The following is a 14653-nucleotide window of genomic DNA, read 5'->3' as shown; positions in this document are numbered from 1 at the left end:
AGATTAATACCTCTGATAACAAAATCAAAACAATTTGGAATATTATTACAAGGGAGACAGGGCAACCAAGAGTACAGGATGACGGCATTACCATCAAAGCCAATGGAAACTTGACAAACAAGAAGCCGGAAGTCGAAAACATTTTGAGTAATCATTTTTTAAATGTTGTAGAGAAAATAGGATCTAAATGTTCATTAGAAGAAGCAAGGCAGTTAATGGAAGAGGCCTTACCCACACCATTTGATACAATTGAAATTCCACCCACCTCGCCTTCTGAAACTAGGAAGATAATAAACTCTCTCAAGAATAAAAGCTCATATGGAATTGATGGCATTTCCAGCAGGATAATAAAAGCTTGTTCCCAAGAGACAAGTGGGATTCTTACCCACATATGTAATAGCTCTCTGAAGCAGGGTATTTTCCCAGATAGACTGAAATATGCCATTATTAAACCACTGCATAAAAAAAGGGATACGTCTGATGTCAACAGCTACCGTCCAATCTCTCTTCGGACTGCCGTATCCAAAATTCTTGAAAAAGTAATGTATTGTAGAGTAGCTTCACACCTTTGCAAAAATAAAGTTTTAACAAAATGTCAGTTTGGTTTCCAGGAATGTTTTTTGACGTAAAATGCAATATATACTTTCACTAATGAAATATTAAATGCTCTGAGTAACTGGAAGTCACCCGTTGGGATTTTTTGTGATCTATCAAAGGCTTTTGATTGTGTAAATCATGGAATACTTCTAGATAAGCTCAAGTACTGTGGTATGACTGAGACAGTGCTCAAATGATTTAAATCATACCTAACTGGAAGAGTGCAGAAAGTTGAAATAAGCAGTTCACATAATATGCAAAAAACTGGTGATTTCTCAAACTGGGAACAATCAAGAATGGGGTGCCGCAAGGTTCGGTCTTGAGTCCTCTGCTGTTCTTAATATATATTAATGACTTGCCATTCTGTATTCACGAAGATGCAAAGCTGCTACTTTTTGCCGATGACACAAGTGTAGCTATCACACCCAACAGACAAGAATTAAGTGATGAAATTGTAAATGATGTTTTTCAGGAAGTCATTAAGTGGTTCTCTGCAAATGGGCTCTCATTAAACTTTGACAGAACACAGTATATACAGTTCCACACAGTAAATGGAATGACACCATTAATAAATATAGACTTCAATCAGAAATCAGTAGCTACGGTAGAATATTCCAAATTTCTTGGTGTATGCGTTGATGAAGGGTTGAACTGGAAAAAAACACACTGAAGATCTGCTGAAACATTTGAGTTCAGCTACTTATGCTATTAGGGTCTTGCAAATTTTGGCAATATACATCTGAGTAAATTAGTTTACCACATTTATTTTCATTCTATACTTTCGTATAGCATCATATTCTGGGATAACTCATCATTGAGTAAAAGAGTGTTCATTGCACAAAAGCGTGTAATCAGAGTAATTGCTGGAGCTCATCCAAGATCATCCTGCAAACACTTGTTTAAAGAGCTAGAGGTCTTCACTGTAGCCTCACAATATGTATATTCTCCTATGAAATTTGTTATTGACAATCCAAACGAATTCAAAAGTAATAGAAGTGTAGATGGGTAGAACACTTGGAGAAAGGATGATCTTCACTACTCAAGGTTAAATCTAACTTTAGGTCAGAAGGGGGTAAATTATGCTGCCACAAAAGTCTTTGGTCACGTAACTAATAGCATCAAAAGTCTGACTATTCATGATGTATGGAACAAGTACTAATCTAATCTTATCTCTCGAATATAATTTTCCATACCTGAAATGGAAAGGTGTGATGAACATGTTTATGTACTTCCTTAAAGTATTCTGAAAAGGTAAAGTTCATAGTTCAATATACCAAGGGCTGTATGCATCACAGCAGTAATATATGGTATAATGAGAATGGCAAATAATAAGCTGGCTAATCAGAAAGTAGGATAGATTTTTAATGAGGATAATGTTCATTTTTGTTTTAGTTGTTAGATAATTTGTAATCAGTGGCAGTGCAAAAGTTTATCAAAGAGGGCCAGCATTAAAATGTTAGCTTTTTCCTTGCTTCACCAATTGTCCAAAGTTAGCACTGCATTGTGTATTAAGCACAATTAATTACACTACAAAAGATGACAAAAATAAAATAAAATCATACTGACAATGCAAATTGCTTGAGAAATTTTTGACAAATTTAGATAATTTTATTATATTTTTTGAATGATTTGGTGATGCTTTCACCTAACATTTCAAATAAAGAAAAGTCAGCTAAAAGTGTCACAAAATCATTTACAAAATTTCATCGCAGCTGCAGACTCTGTAGTGGTGAAGATTTTGATCCATCTTTATTTAAGGAAAATGTTGTGCAGTTGCTGACATGACATTCAGCAATAAGATAAATTTTTCATTTTGTTTTTGCTATGTATAGTTGGAGTTGGCCTAAATATATACCCTTCAGCAAATGTTTTATGTGATGTCCTGTGTTGACTTGAAAGTTTGTTTCTCACAACAAACAAAATAATACAAAAAATAATTACATCAATGTCTTTTGTGATTATGAAGTGGACTTGAACTACAGTATTAAAACAGACTTCTTTTATAATTTGTTGTGCAGCCCCTTAAGCTGCAACGTAAATTCAGTTATGGGTGTAAGATCACTGGGAATATTTTGTGAATAAAACCATCTAGATCATTTTAATACATTAAAACATGATTTTGGCTACTGCTGTCATCAAACTTTGAACTTGTAAAACAAGGTTCAGTGTCAGTATCAGTTAAAAACTAACAGTGTCGCTGAACATTGTTTTATGAATTATAAGTTCTGGTTTGATGACAGCAGTAGCCAAAATGATGTTATAAATAAAAATATATTGTTATAAATAAAAATATAAACTTATATTAAGCAACTTAGACAGTTTTATGCACAAAAACTAGGTAGCCTGCACTTAAATGCAGTTCTGCTGGATATGTTCAGACTAGCATGTATTTTGTCATAAAGCCTTGGTCCCTGATGTATAATGAAAAATAGTATTCTGAAACAGAGAATTCCACTAGAACTCTTACCCTACCAGTGCATTATCTACATTTTCTGTTAGCTACATTGCCTCTTTAATTCTGTACCTACAGAACTGACAACAGAACTTATAAATTTGATGTGTCCTTGTCAATTTAATCCAAAATGCTTTATTTAAGGCTTAGTTACAATTTTTCTGTTTATAGTTTATACCTTGGAAAAAAATACTAGTGCTTTCTTTCTTAAATTGCATTGTGTGTGTCATAAATGTTCTTGTATGGGAAAGTTCATGAATATGAGACCCATATCAGAGACTATCTTCGGTATTGTTTAGTCATGTTGTCATGAAATTTCAAGCTTTGAAACAGAACAGTTAATGCAGCAAATGAGTTCACTAAGAGTTCTATCACTAGTCTGCCACTTCCCAAGTGGCTAGAACTGCATTGGCGGACAAGTCATGGAGTTCCCAATAAAGTGATTTTTGTAAATGGTACACAGATATTTTATCAATGTCAGCGGTTTTAAAGTGCCCATGAAGATCTTGTGGTAGTGCTCCCTGTGTGCCAAGAACCACTGGAACCACTTCCACTGGTTTACACCTGAGTTGATGTATTTCAGTTTCTCATATATGGCAAGTTTGCAGGTGGTCCCCCCCCCCCCCCCCCTCCCCCTCATCAATTATGCCATAACCTGCGATAGCAATATCTGTGATCCACACTTTCTCTTTTTCCACAGTTGTGATGTCTGGAGTATTGTGTTCCAGAATTTAGGGCATTCCAGCATTTAATATGTCGGAAGTTGGAAGTTCCACAATAATTTAACATGTTTGTTTATCACAGCTTCTGGTTTGTGGTCTGACGTGTTCCTTGTCACCACCAGATGGATATTATCACATAATTTCCAGTGGATCATTCATGCTACATAATTTTGCTGGTGCTTGTAATTAGTCTAAGTGGTCTTTTTTTGCAACAACTCAAGATACGATCAGTTGTTTCATCAGCTTATTTGCAGAGTCTCCACTCTAAGTCTTTTTCTGGTTTCCCAGATCTGATTGTGTTGGATTAGTTCACATGGCTTGTTCATGTGCAGCAAAAACCGGTCTTTCAGTTTCCTTCTTTATGATTCCATTGGTCAGCCCTGACCAGATCTTTTCTTTATCTATTGTAGCATAGATCACAAATAATTCTGCAAACATTACCTTAATTTTTCAAGTGAATATTGTTTCCATTATTTTACAGGGAAGAGGGAATACGCCAGGGTTTTTTCAAGGGGCTAAGTATGAACTGGATCAAAGGACCTGTTGCCGTAGGAATAAGTTTTGCTACCTACGATTCAGCAAAGGATTTTCTGAAGCAATTATTGCTAATTAGACATAGATGAAACATTAAAACTTGGATGACAAGCAGGTAAGCATAAAAATTAAAGTTGTAATATATGACAACTTTGTTGACTGTAATACTACAATCAACACAAATGAAATAGAATTAAATGAGTCTTTTTGCTGGTTTAAATTACGTAAGGAAGGGAGGGAGGGGGAGGGGGAGGGGGGGGGGGAGAGACATGCAGTTATAAGGTTGACTGGTGGATCTTACTGTTCAAAACTGAGGGACAATTTTTAAAAACTCATCTATTTCTTAGACAAAATATAGGGATTGGAAACTATATGGATGAAAGTGCTGGCTAGGAGTATCCTAAGTTGGGCATTGCACCAAAATTTCAATGTTGCATTTTTATATGATACTCGTAAAAGGGAGAACATTCTTTATCTTGGTGCCCGGCTACCCAACATATACTATGATGTACACACACACTCAGAAACCATGGTGTGTGTGAAGGTCACAAAATTCAGTTTTTTAGATCCAATGTATGATCCTGTTACAAGGTAGTGACATATCTATGACAGAGAGACGTCTGTGGGAAATATCATTCCAGATTTATTATTGTTACAAAATGAGCTACATTCCTAATAGAACTGAAACATATTTGTCATTTAAAAGGCCGGAAATATGAGACAAATTGTACATTATAAGTGCATTTATTCTTATATCACTTTTATTGAAAATTTGCCCTCCTGTTTTTATTGATGCAAACTTGTCAGTCTCCCACTGATTGAAATATGTGATCTCCATCACGAGATAACTTTCAGTGGAAAGCACTGCCAAAGTCAGCAATCTTCCCTGGCTTGTAGAGCTGTGTAAGAATGATTTTTATTCTTTTCAAAGTTGAAAAGCAGCTTTCTGCTTTGACCAATATTGTGGGAATTGTGAGAATTAGTTTCAGCAGTTTAGAGCACCCAGTGAAGGTCTCGCATAGGCTTTTAGTTATTATAAACTCTGCTAAGCTTACAGCACTAAGCAATGGCCTAAATTCTTGTGTTAGGTAAATAGAAGATCATTCATGATGTACTTTCAGCTTATCCAAAAATGCATACACTGAACAGACTTTCTTTAAAGTGTCATCAGAAAACTGACATGTTAGCACTGTGCAAGGGGAACTTTCCTGGAAAAAACAAAGATGAAGCTACAAGAGGAACTGAGGAACTAAAACAATCATTTACCCTCAGAAATCATCACATCACACACCTTCTTTGCTTCTGTTTTCTATTAAGTCTTGTCCAACTTCCTTTCCTTCATTGAGCTCTTTTTTTACCCTGTACGGCCTTCATTGAGGACTCAGTAGATTAAATACCACTGGCTATGTCAGTTTCTTCTTGGAACTTGATAAAATTTATTTCAAATGTTGAAATAGCCCAATGATCAGAGTACACATTAATGTCTCCATAATGTAGCTGACCAAACAGAACTTTGACTAATGCTAACACTTCCCAAAGAATTACAACCAATAATTAATGCTGCAACTGGAAAGAACTTTTTTTATGACCAAGAGCCTGACAGATTGTACTTTCACTCATTACAGAGTCACCTTCCAGTATGTGATTCATAGATTCAGTAATGTCTTTTGTAGCCATGAATTGTAGTTATGAACTGAGACTGAAAATTCCACCTAGTAGGGAAGATCGAAGCAAATAGTTTTCCACTGCCTCATCAAGGGTTGGTACTGCACTTGGCTTTTTGAGAAGAATTCACATATTCCCTTCAAACTCAAAAGAATTGTCATATTGCAATTGATTGGTGCCATCTTGATCATTATAAGATTAACTTGATGGATGTAGCAAAGTACATATTTTGCATTAGAATAAATTTTTGTCCACAGTAGCTTGTACACCACCAGAGGAACCAGCCACAACAGGTACCTCATCGCAGGTCTGTGCAATAATTTTTTTGGGAGTCTTATTTACTTTTTGCTTGTCTAATTCTTCTAACAAACTCACAGCCAACGTCTGTGTATCATGTCTGGAAGAAGATAGGAAACTCCAGAACAGTTCTATTGGTTTATATCTTAATATGTAATGGTATACAACAACCATCTGAAACACACTTGATGTACCACTAGACTGGTCTGCTATAATGCCTAAAAATTCTGATTCCATTCTTTGTGGTGAAATTTCTTCTTGGTATTCCTCCAACATAATTTGCAAAAGTTCATTCTGAATTGTTTCGGATGCTCCTTTGAAAACAGATGCCTTATCCAAATGGTCTTTATACTGCATCCATTTTAGTGCTAAAATGTGCTGTTCTCTGAAAACTCCAGGGTTTGATGACAATTCAGTTTCTCTGCAATTATTCTTCTATACACATTATCCAGTTGTTCTGATACAATGACAGTTCCAAAAAGTGCCAGCCCTAAATAATTTTTCAGGTGAACAGCTGAATATTCATGATTCTTCACCTCAGTATTCAGATGATTTTGGTCCATAACTCTCACTTTTGTTCACAAGAGTTCCCCATAAGGCAAGAGGCATGGGAAACAGAATAAGGAGTTTTTAACTTCATAGCCACATAACGAATCACTATTTTTATATAAATATTTGCTTTAAGTGCTCTCTTAAACTGTCAATTTTCTGTCCTATACTAATATTTTTCACAATATTTATCCTAGTCACTTTACAGCAAGCTTGTCCTCTTCAGAAATGTGGGAAAAGTTTGTACCTTGTAAATTATTTACACTATTCATTTTCATTCGCACTCCACAACCCAGAAACTATGTGAGAAGCTAGTAGTCATTGTCCAGAATGTACCTATGTGCTACAGCAATGCATGCAAAACTGTGCTATCAAGAAACAAAACACTGAATCACCCTGAGACATCACTACATATGTACACAAGGTTCTTAGAAATAATTTTCATATAAGTGATAAAAGTAATCATCATAGCTGCAGTAGCACCAACAGTTGCAGTATTCTAGCCACTTTTACACATGTTACAATGTTAGCATTAAATTTAAGTTCTATCTACAACTGACAGAAATATAAGTGATATAACTAACCTTACATCCGCAGAAAGAACCACAGTCCACCATGTAAAAACTGATCCCAATCTTATAATCCTACCTGCAGACAAAGGCTCCAACACCACAGTTTTGAACCGCAAGGATTACGTGGCAGAAGGACTCCATCAGCTGTCAGATACTTCCACCTACAAACCATGCCACAGTGATCCCATTCCAGCAATCCAGCAGGATCTCCAGTCACTACTCAAATCCTTAGGCCCATCCCAGAACCTCTCCCCAGAGTCCATCTCTCTACTTACGCCTACCCCTCCCCACACTCCCACCTTCTACATGCTTCCTAAAGTCCATAAACCCAATCACCCAGGACGCCCCATTGTGGCCGGTTACTGTGCCCCCACTGAGAGAATCTCTGCTCCCATAGACCAAGACCTTCAACCTATTACCCGGAACCTATCCTCCTATGTTAAAGATACCAATCATTTCCTTGACCGACTCTCCACAGTTCCTCTCCCTTTATCACACGGTGCCCTGCTCGTCACTATTGATGCCACCTCCCTGTACACTAACATTCCTAATGCCCATGGCCTTACTGCTATCGAACACTACCTTTCCAGATGCCCTATGGATTCCAAACCAACCACCTCCTTCCTAGTTTCCATGACCAACTATATCCTCACCCACAATTACTTCTCCTTTGAAGGCATTACCTACAAACAAATCCGCGGCACGGCTATGGGCACCTGCATGGCACCATCCTATGCTAACATATTCATGGACCATCTAGAGGAATCCTTCCTAAAACCCAGAATCCTAAACCCCTCACCTGGTTCAGACTCATTGATGACATCTTTGCTATCTGGATTGAAGGTGAGGACACCTTATTCACATTCCTCCAGAACCTCAACAACATCTCCCCCATTTGCTTCATTTGGTCCTACTCAACCCAACAAGCCACCTTCTTAGATGTTAACCTCTGCCTCAGAGATGGCTACATCAGTACCACCGTCCATATCAAACCTACTAACCACCAGCAATACCTCCACAATACCTCCACTTCAACAGCTGCCACCTGTTTCATACCAAGAAATCCCTTCCGTACACCCTAGCCACCCATCGCCATTGCATCTGCAGTGACGAGCAGTCCCTCTTAAAATATACTGCAAGTCTCACTGAAGCCTTCACTGACCGTAATTATCCTCCCATCCTTGTACAAAAACAAATCCCCCGTGCCTTATCTTTCCAGTCTCCCACCACCTCCCAATGTCCCACTCCGGCCAGAGAGGAGCATTACCCTCGTAACTCAGTACCATCTGGGACTGGAGCAACTGAATTACATTCTCCGCCTGTGTTTCGATTACCTCTCATCATGCCCTGAAATATGAAATGTCCTACCCACTATCCTTCCCACCCCTCCTACCGTGATATTCCGCCGTCCACCGAATCTACTCAATATACTCGTCCATCCTTACACAACCCCTGCTCCAATCCCTTACCTCGTGGCTCGTACTCCTGTAATTGACCTAGGTGCAAGACCTGTCCCATACATCCTCCTACCACCACCTACTCCAGTCCGGTCACTAACATTACCTATCACATCAAAGGCGGGGCTACCTGTGAAACTAGCCATGTTATCAACCACTGTGCTGCATTCTATGTAGGCATGACAACCAACAAGCTGTCTGTCTGCATGAATGGCCACTGACAAACTGTGGCCAAAAAACAAGTGGACCACCCTGTGGCTGAACACACTGCCAAACTTGATACCCCTCATCTCAGTGTCTGCTTCACAGCCTGTGCCATATGGATCCTTCCCACCAACACCAGCTTTACTGAATTGCGCAGGTGGGAACTTTCCCTGCAATACATCCTGCATTCCCGTAACCCTCCTGGCCTCAACCGTTGTTAGTCACCGTCCTCACCCATCCAGCCCCCTCCCTGTTCCCATTCCAGTCTTTTAATTTTTTTTATTTTTATTTCTCTCCTTTCCACTACTTACCCCCTCCTCCCTCCACATCTTCTCTCCTACTCTCCATCTAAACTGCAACACTACACTGTCCGCCACTCCCACCGTACTATCCCTCCCCCTCTTGCCCCAGCCTCCTGCTTACCCTCCACCCAGTTGCCACTCCCATCATGCACTGGTGCTGCTGCTCGCAGTGTAGTTTCAGCTCTCTGAGACTGCAGGTGTGTGTGTGTGTGTGTGTGTGTGTGTGTGTGTGTGTGTGTGTGTGTGTGTGTGTCTACTGCTGACAAAGGCCTTAATGACCGAAAGCTATGATTGTGTGAATCTTTTTATTGTGCCTATCACAGCTCAGCATCTCTGCTATATGGTGAGTAGCAACTTTCCTTCTCTTGTATTGTTACATTCCATCCCGGATTTTCCATTGTTTGACAGAAATATAAAATGCAACTGGGCTGATGAGAAAACATTTACTTCTAAGTGTTACTGTCAAAACAAATTTGTAAATGAAACAAAATTATTGTCATTGTTGTTGATACATTAGTATTGGTAATATTGTGGTGATAGAATGGCGTACTCTAGTGGCTTGGGATACCAGATTCATGTTACAGGAACAGAGAAAGCTGGGAGAAATGTCCGCTATAGAGTGGCGATATGTGACAAGGTATTGGTATCTGCTTCTAGTCGGGGTGTTTGAATACCAACTGCTGCACCCTACTACATCACTGGTGAGCACTTTACCTGGGCTTTAACTCACCCATGCTCGAAGTACAATGGGCTGCACTGTCCACCTGGGCATTGTTGTAAGAGTGTAAATCCCCTTGAGTTTGTTCCAAGCTCAGCAGTGGCACAAGGCAGTAGGAAACACATAGTTGACTATAACATATTTCACAGTATATATTAGGGTTCCTAAACAAAAAAAGTAAGAACAGGGGACAGATGAAGTATAAAATTACTGGGAATTGTGCAACATTGCAATGATATCACACACTGCCATAATTTATGTCACAAAAGCTGATTTCCTGTCCTTATCTTGGAGCTCTTGTCATAGTATGAAAAGTTTTGTATACAATAATGTGTGTTATATTTTGAAAGCATTGCCTTCTAGATGGCTTACTATATCCTATTACTGGTGCTATATTCAAAATTCACTCATGAGATTAAGAATTCTGAGAGAACTGGTGGAGAGGTGAAGACTTTCCCTTACTAGAATAATGCTGATGCCACTACACTGGAAGGACTTAAGTGCCTGTGATTTGGCAATGGATAAGTCAGTATAGCACTGACAGTTCCTGAAAGCTATTCTGGATGTAAGATGTTCTAAAATTTGTGTAAAGGCAAGGCAGTAGTGATTCACTGAACTAGTACCTCCTTGGTTGAAACTGTTCTAATCATGGCTCAGTGTCAAGTTTACCGTTTGAAAGATTTGAAGATGGAGTCATGAAGTAAAATTTTGCGTAAAGAAGGGCGAGGCTTTTTTTTTTTTTTTTTTTTTTTTTTTTTTTAGAACAACTGAATAAATTAACAGAATGTTCAAAACAGATAGATTTCTTTTCTCATTTGTCATTTCTGCTTTCTGTTAAACGATGAGAATTGTCCTCCATGAATGAAGCTACAATACTGATAATACAAACTGGAGATATATAATAATAAATATATAAAGAAGCCCTGGAAGTTAATATTTCACATTACAATTGAAATAATCTATTGTAGGGGAACATCAGGAAAAATAATTTTTTAATATTTAATGACTTGTTATTTTTTCCTTAAACTTGCTCATAAAATGACCTTTATCCAGTGAACTAATAAGGAAAGTTGTGCCAATATGCAAATAATTCATGAGTGAGGAACACTTACCAAGTAGCAGAGTTATTGAGTTGTCACAGGCACACACAAAAGAGAGAGAAAACTTCCTAACTTTCAGAAATAATCATTCGCTGAGCTTTTATTCCATAAGTTAGCAATTTCTCTCTTTTTGTGTGTCTGTCAATGAATCAATGGTTCTGTTATAGAATGAATGGTCTCCTTTACTCTTTAATTATTTACATATTTACAATGAAATACGTACATGTTTGAAAGTAATGTGTTTCCATTGACAATCCATTGCATGTGTCTCTGTTCCCGGTGCTCTAATTATTTTAGCTTTCTGTTAAGATTTTAATACTTTCATTTACATAATTTATAAGACTCTATAGTCTCAGAAGTTGTTTATTACCTGTTTTAGTGTGTATAAGTAAACTGATTGGCAGGCCATCCGTAAACACCTTGTGGGGGAATATGTGACCTACATGCAGTACATTGCTGATCCCTGTGTTAAGGTATTTGTTATTCTTATTCTACTAATGCAGGTGACCAGAAAGACAAGGTATAATGCATGTGAAAGGGATTAGTTGTAATTTTTATATGAACTGCATTTTTTATACAGAATTGGATTATACATGTAAATTCTGATGATTTATCTGAGAGGCAGTACATAATCTATTCCAAAATTTAGTATTCAACATTTTACGTAATTAAAGATCATCAGTATACAGTATACATTTTGATAAACTTTATGGGAATGTGAATTAAGTGTGAGGAGTTGAGATACATGATTGTGTAAATTGTCAGAGGAAAGTGGCCCCTGTTACTAGTGATTTCCTATGGTGAAGAGATTTTAAATGATTCACAGCATGAAAATTTGCTTATGTTAATTAAATAAAGTAGACTGCAACATAATTGTCAGTACCACAATAAAGGAAGTAATATAAATATAGGTATAAACTTTTTGTTTTTTATATCTCACGAATTCCTGTTTTTGAGTGCAACCACTGCAAAAAATATATAAAAATAATTAACTTACTGTTGATTTGACACGTCTTATCCTCTTCTTTCAGATGCTGTGTTGAGGCCTGAATATTTTTACAGCTGAAAACACATAGATAGCAAATATTGCTCTATGCTGGTTCATAACAGACTAAAACTGTGCATGAAAATGTTTGATATGCTTCTGACAATTTTTTATTGCTGCATACAAAGGTCACAAAACACAAGCACACTAGTCTTGAGAGTTGTGCCATTATAAGATAAATTATGAAGGGAGAAAATGCTGGGAGTTTCAGAAATGTTAATAGCCGTGGAACTAACATGCTCTGAAATCGTGCTTACAGTATCATTCATGGGAATATAATCAAACTAAAACATAAAAGTAATTGAAAGTGACAGTTTCCATTGTCCCAAAGTATTTCTATCAACTTGCTGTGAAGGTGAAGGAAATTGTATGTGTCAGTGCCTGAAACAAACCAAATGTATATTATTGTTATAGTATTTTGTATATTAATTTTGTTGATTTTTATAAAAGTCTACTGTTAAAATGTCAATTAAACTGAATGTCTAATGCAGAAAAAAGATCCCACAAAGTTGTGTATGTAACTTGTCAGTAGTGTTGTTTATTCTGGATGCCATCAAATTCCCATATAAAAAGGAAAATTTTGCTTGAAAGCTGTTAAAACAAAGATGAACATAGCCACTTTAAATGAAAGTCTTAAGATCTGTTGTTGGCCATAATTTTTTTACCGATTACTTCTTATTAAAAAATGCGTAATATGGAGAAATAGGAAAAGTCTGATTGAAAAATTGAGCATGGAAGGGATGAAAGTTCTATATTCATGGTCACTTACACAGTTAAATTTGTAACCTTTCACAAGGAGCAGCTTGTCATTCAGAAGAAAAGTCTTACCTTGACTTGTGTGTTACTGTGAAACAGTTCAAAATTGGTAGTACCTTCTCTATATAGAATGAGAATACTTTTAATTGTATAGTGTTAAATTAATTACGATGAGGCAGAGGCAGACAAAAATCATATTAAGGAACAGTAAAAAGTAAAACACTAAACAAAAAGCTGTATTCATCTGTCAAACAAGAAAGCCAAAATGAAAGTATCATTGTCCCTGTCACAAGTAGAAAGCGTTTAGGGAAGTGCAATTTTTTTTATCATGGTGGAGGTGATGTACGTGGATTGAAATTACTGTTGGTGAGAAGATGAATACAGTAGTATGAAGAGTATATGGTAGAAACACGAAACAAGAGTACATATCTCAAGAAACTCTTAACTTCTCAATGCATTTCTGATTAAGCATGGTTAATGAAACTCTTGGGAATGTAAGTATGTTTCTGATATAGTGATTCTGTGATGTTCCAAGTGTCTGAGGATAACAAGCTCGGACATCATGGGGAACTATCAATAGGGTGAGTTACACATCGGGGGCGGCCTCGGCCTTCAATGCATAGCAAATAGCACATAGGTAATCTGGTAGATGTGCAGTGCCATGCACATGAGAAAAATTTGATTGCTTTATTTGAACTGTATAATTTGTTTTCACTTGAACTGCAAGATTTGTTTGGAGTAAGAGAGTGTTGTACTGAACACAATAGTTACAGTATACATTACTGACACTGAAGAGGAAATTGTGGGCCTTGCAATATTTTGTGAATGTCCCAGAAAATACTTTGATGTGGGGTATATGTTTTTGATATATTAATATTGAAAACTGAAAAACAACGTGCACGATTTACATGTTGAAGAACTTGCCATTGGAAGAACTATGAAATATTTGGAAGTGGTTAGGCATCAAGTAGTAGTTCTCCATCATAGGTTACAAATATCAGATGAAAACAGGTGGTTAGGAGATGCATCACTATGCAAACAAGAACTGTTGCCACAGACTGTGGATGCTGTGGAATTCCTTTAACATATGAAATGTGCAAAAAACTGGACAACTGCTTAAAGTTTTACTTTTACATGACAAAATGTTCCATTTAGATGTGCCACAATTGTTCAGACTCTTATGATTTTCTTTTCTTTCCTTCGAAGAATTCTTGTGGTCAAATTCCTGTGCTAATATGGATTGAATCTAACAAAACCTAAGAAGAAATGTTTTGGCATAGAAGCAGGTTTACTTTTAAGGTTCTTTGGGGTAAATTACTGCAGCTGTATCAAGATACAGAGGAGTGAAAATTTGAGATTGACCTACTTACAAAACCAGATACAACAAAAAAAAGAAAAAAAAAAAAAAAGCATACATCATCACTCTAAACACTTCCACAAACGTATGGCTGATTTCATCTGCATAAGTTCTTTTTGGAATCATTTATGGATTGATTCAATCAATTTGAATTCTCCATGGCAAATATTTTGCTTCAAGCCTCTGGAAGTGAGTTCAAGAGACTGCTTTTATTTTCAGCTCATTTACTTTTAGTGCAGGATTCTAAGACATTCTAAAAATTTTCAACTTATTTAAACTGGGTGACTGCAAAGTGTCTTCAGATGTTTTGGAGTGTTGTACAGGAA

General features: G+C 37.1%; 1 protein-coding gene across 2 annotated transcripts in view; it reads left to right on the top strand.

The window, feature by feature from the left end:
- LOC124612382 (mitochondrial coenzyme A transporter SLC25A42) overlaps positions 1-12742 on the top strand; it is a 238953-nt gene extending 226211 nt beyond the window's left edge. The window contains exons 8-10 of one of the 2 annotated variants that reach the window (XR_006979540.1): positions 4253-4420; positions 11549-11642; positions 12201-12742. Coding sequence is in view for 1 of the 2 variants with exons in the window: in XM_047140560.1 (XP_046996516.1) it covers positions 4253-4394 (142 nt within the window). In the remaining variant the exon portion in view is untranslated. The remainder of the gene's footprint in view (positions 1-4252; positions 4421-11548; positions 11643-12200) is intronic. The other variant, XM_047140560.1, reaches the window with a different exon arrangement.
- The last annotated feature ends 1911 nt before the right edge of the window (positions 12743-14653 follow it).

This window comes from Schistocerca americana, chromosome 1 (genome assembly GCF_021461395.2).
Source record: "Schistocerca americana isolate TAMUIC-IGC-003095 chromosome 1, iqSchAmer2.1, whole genome shotgun sequence".
NCBI classification, from domain to species: domain Eukaryota; kingdom Metazoa; phylum Arthropoda; class Insecta; order Orthoptera; family Acrididae; genus Schistocerca; species Schistocerca americana.
This window is presented reverse-complemented; position numbering and strand designations above follow the sequence as displayed.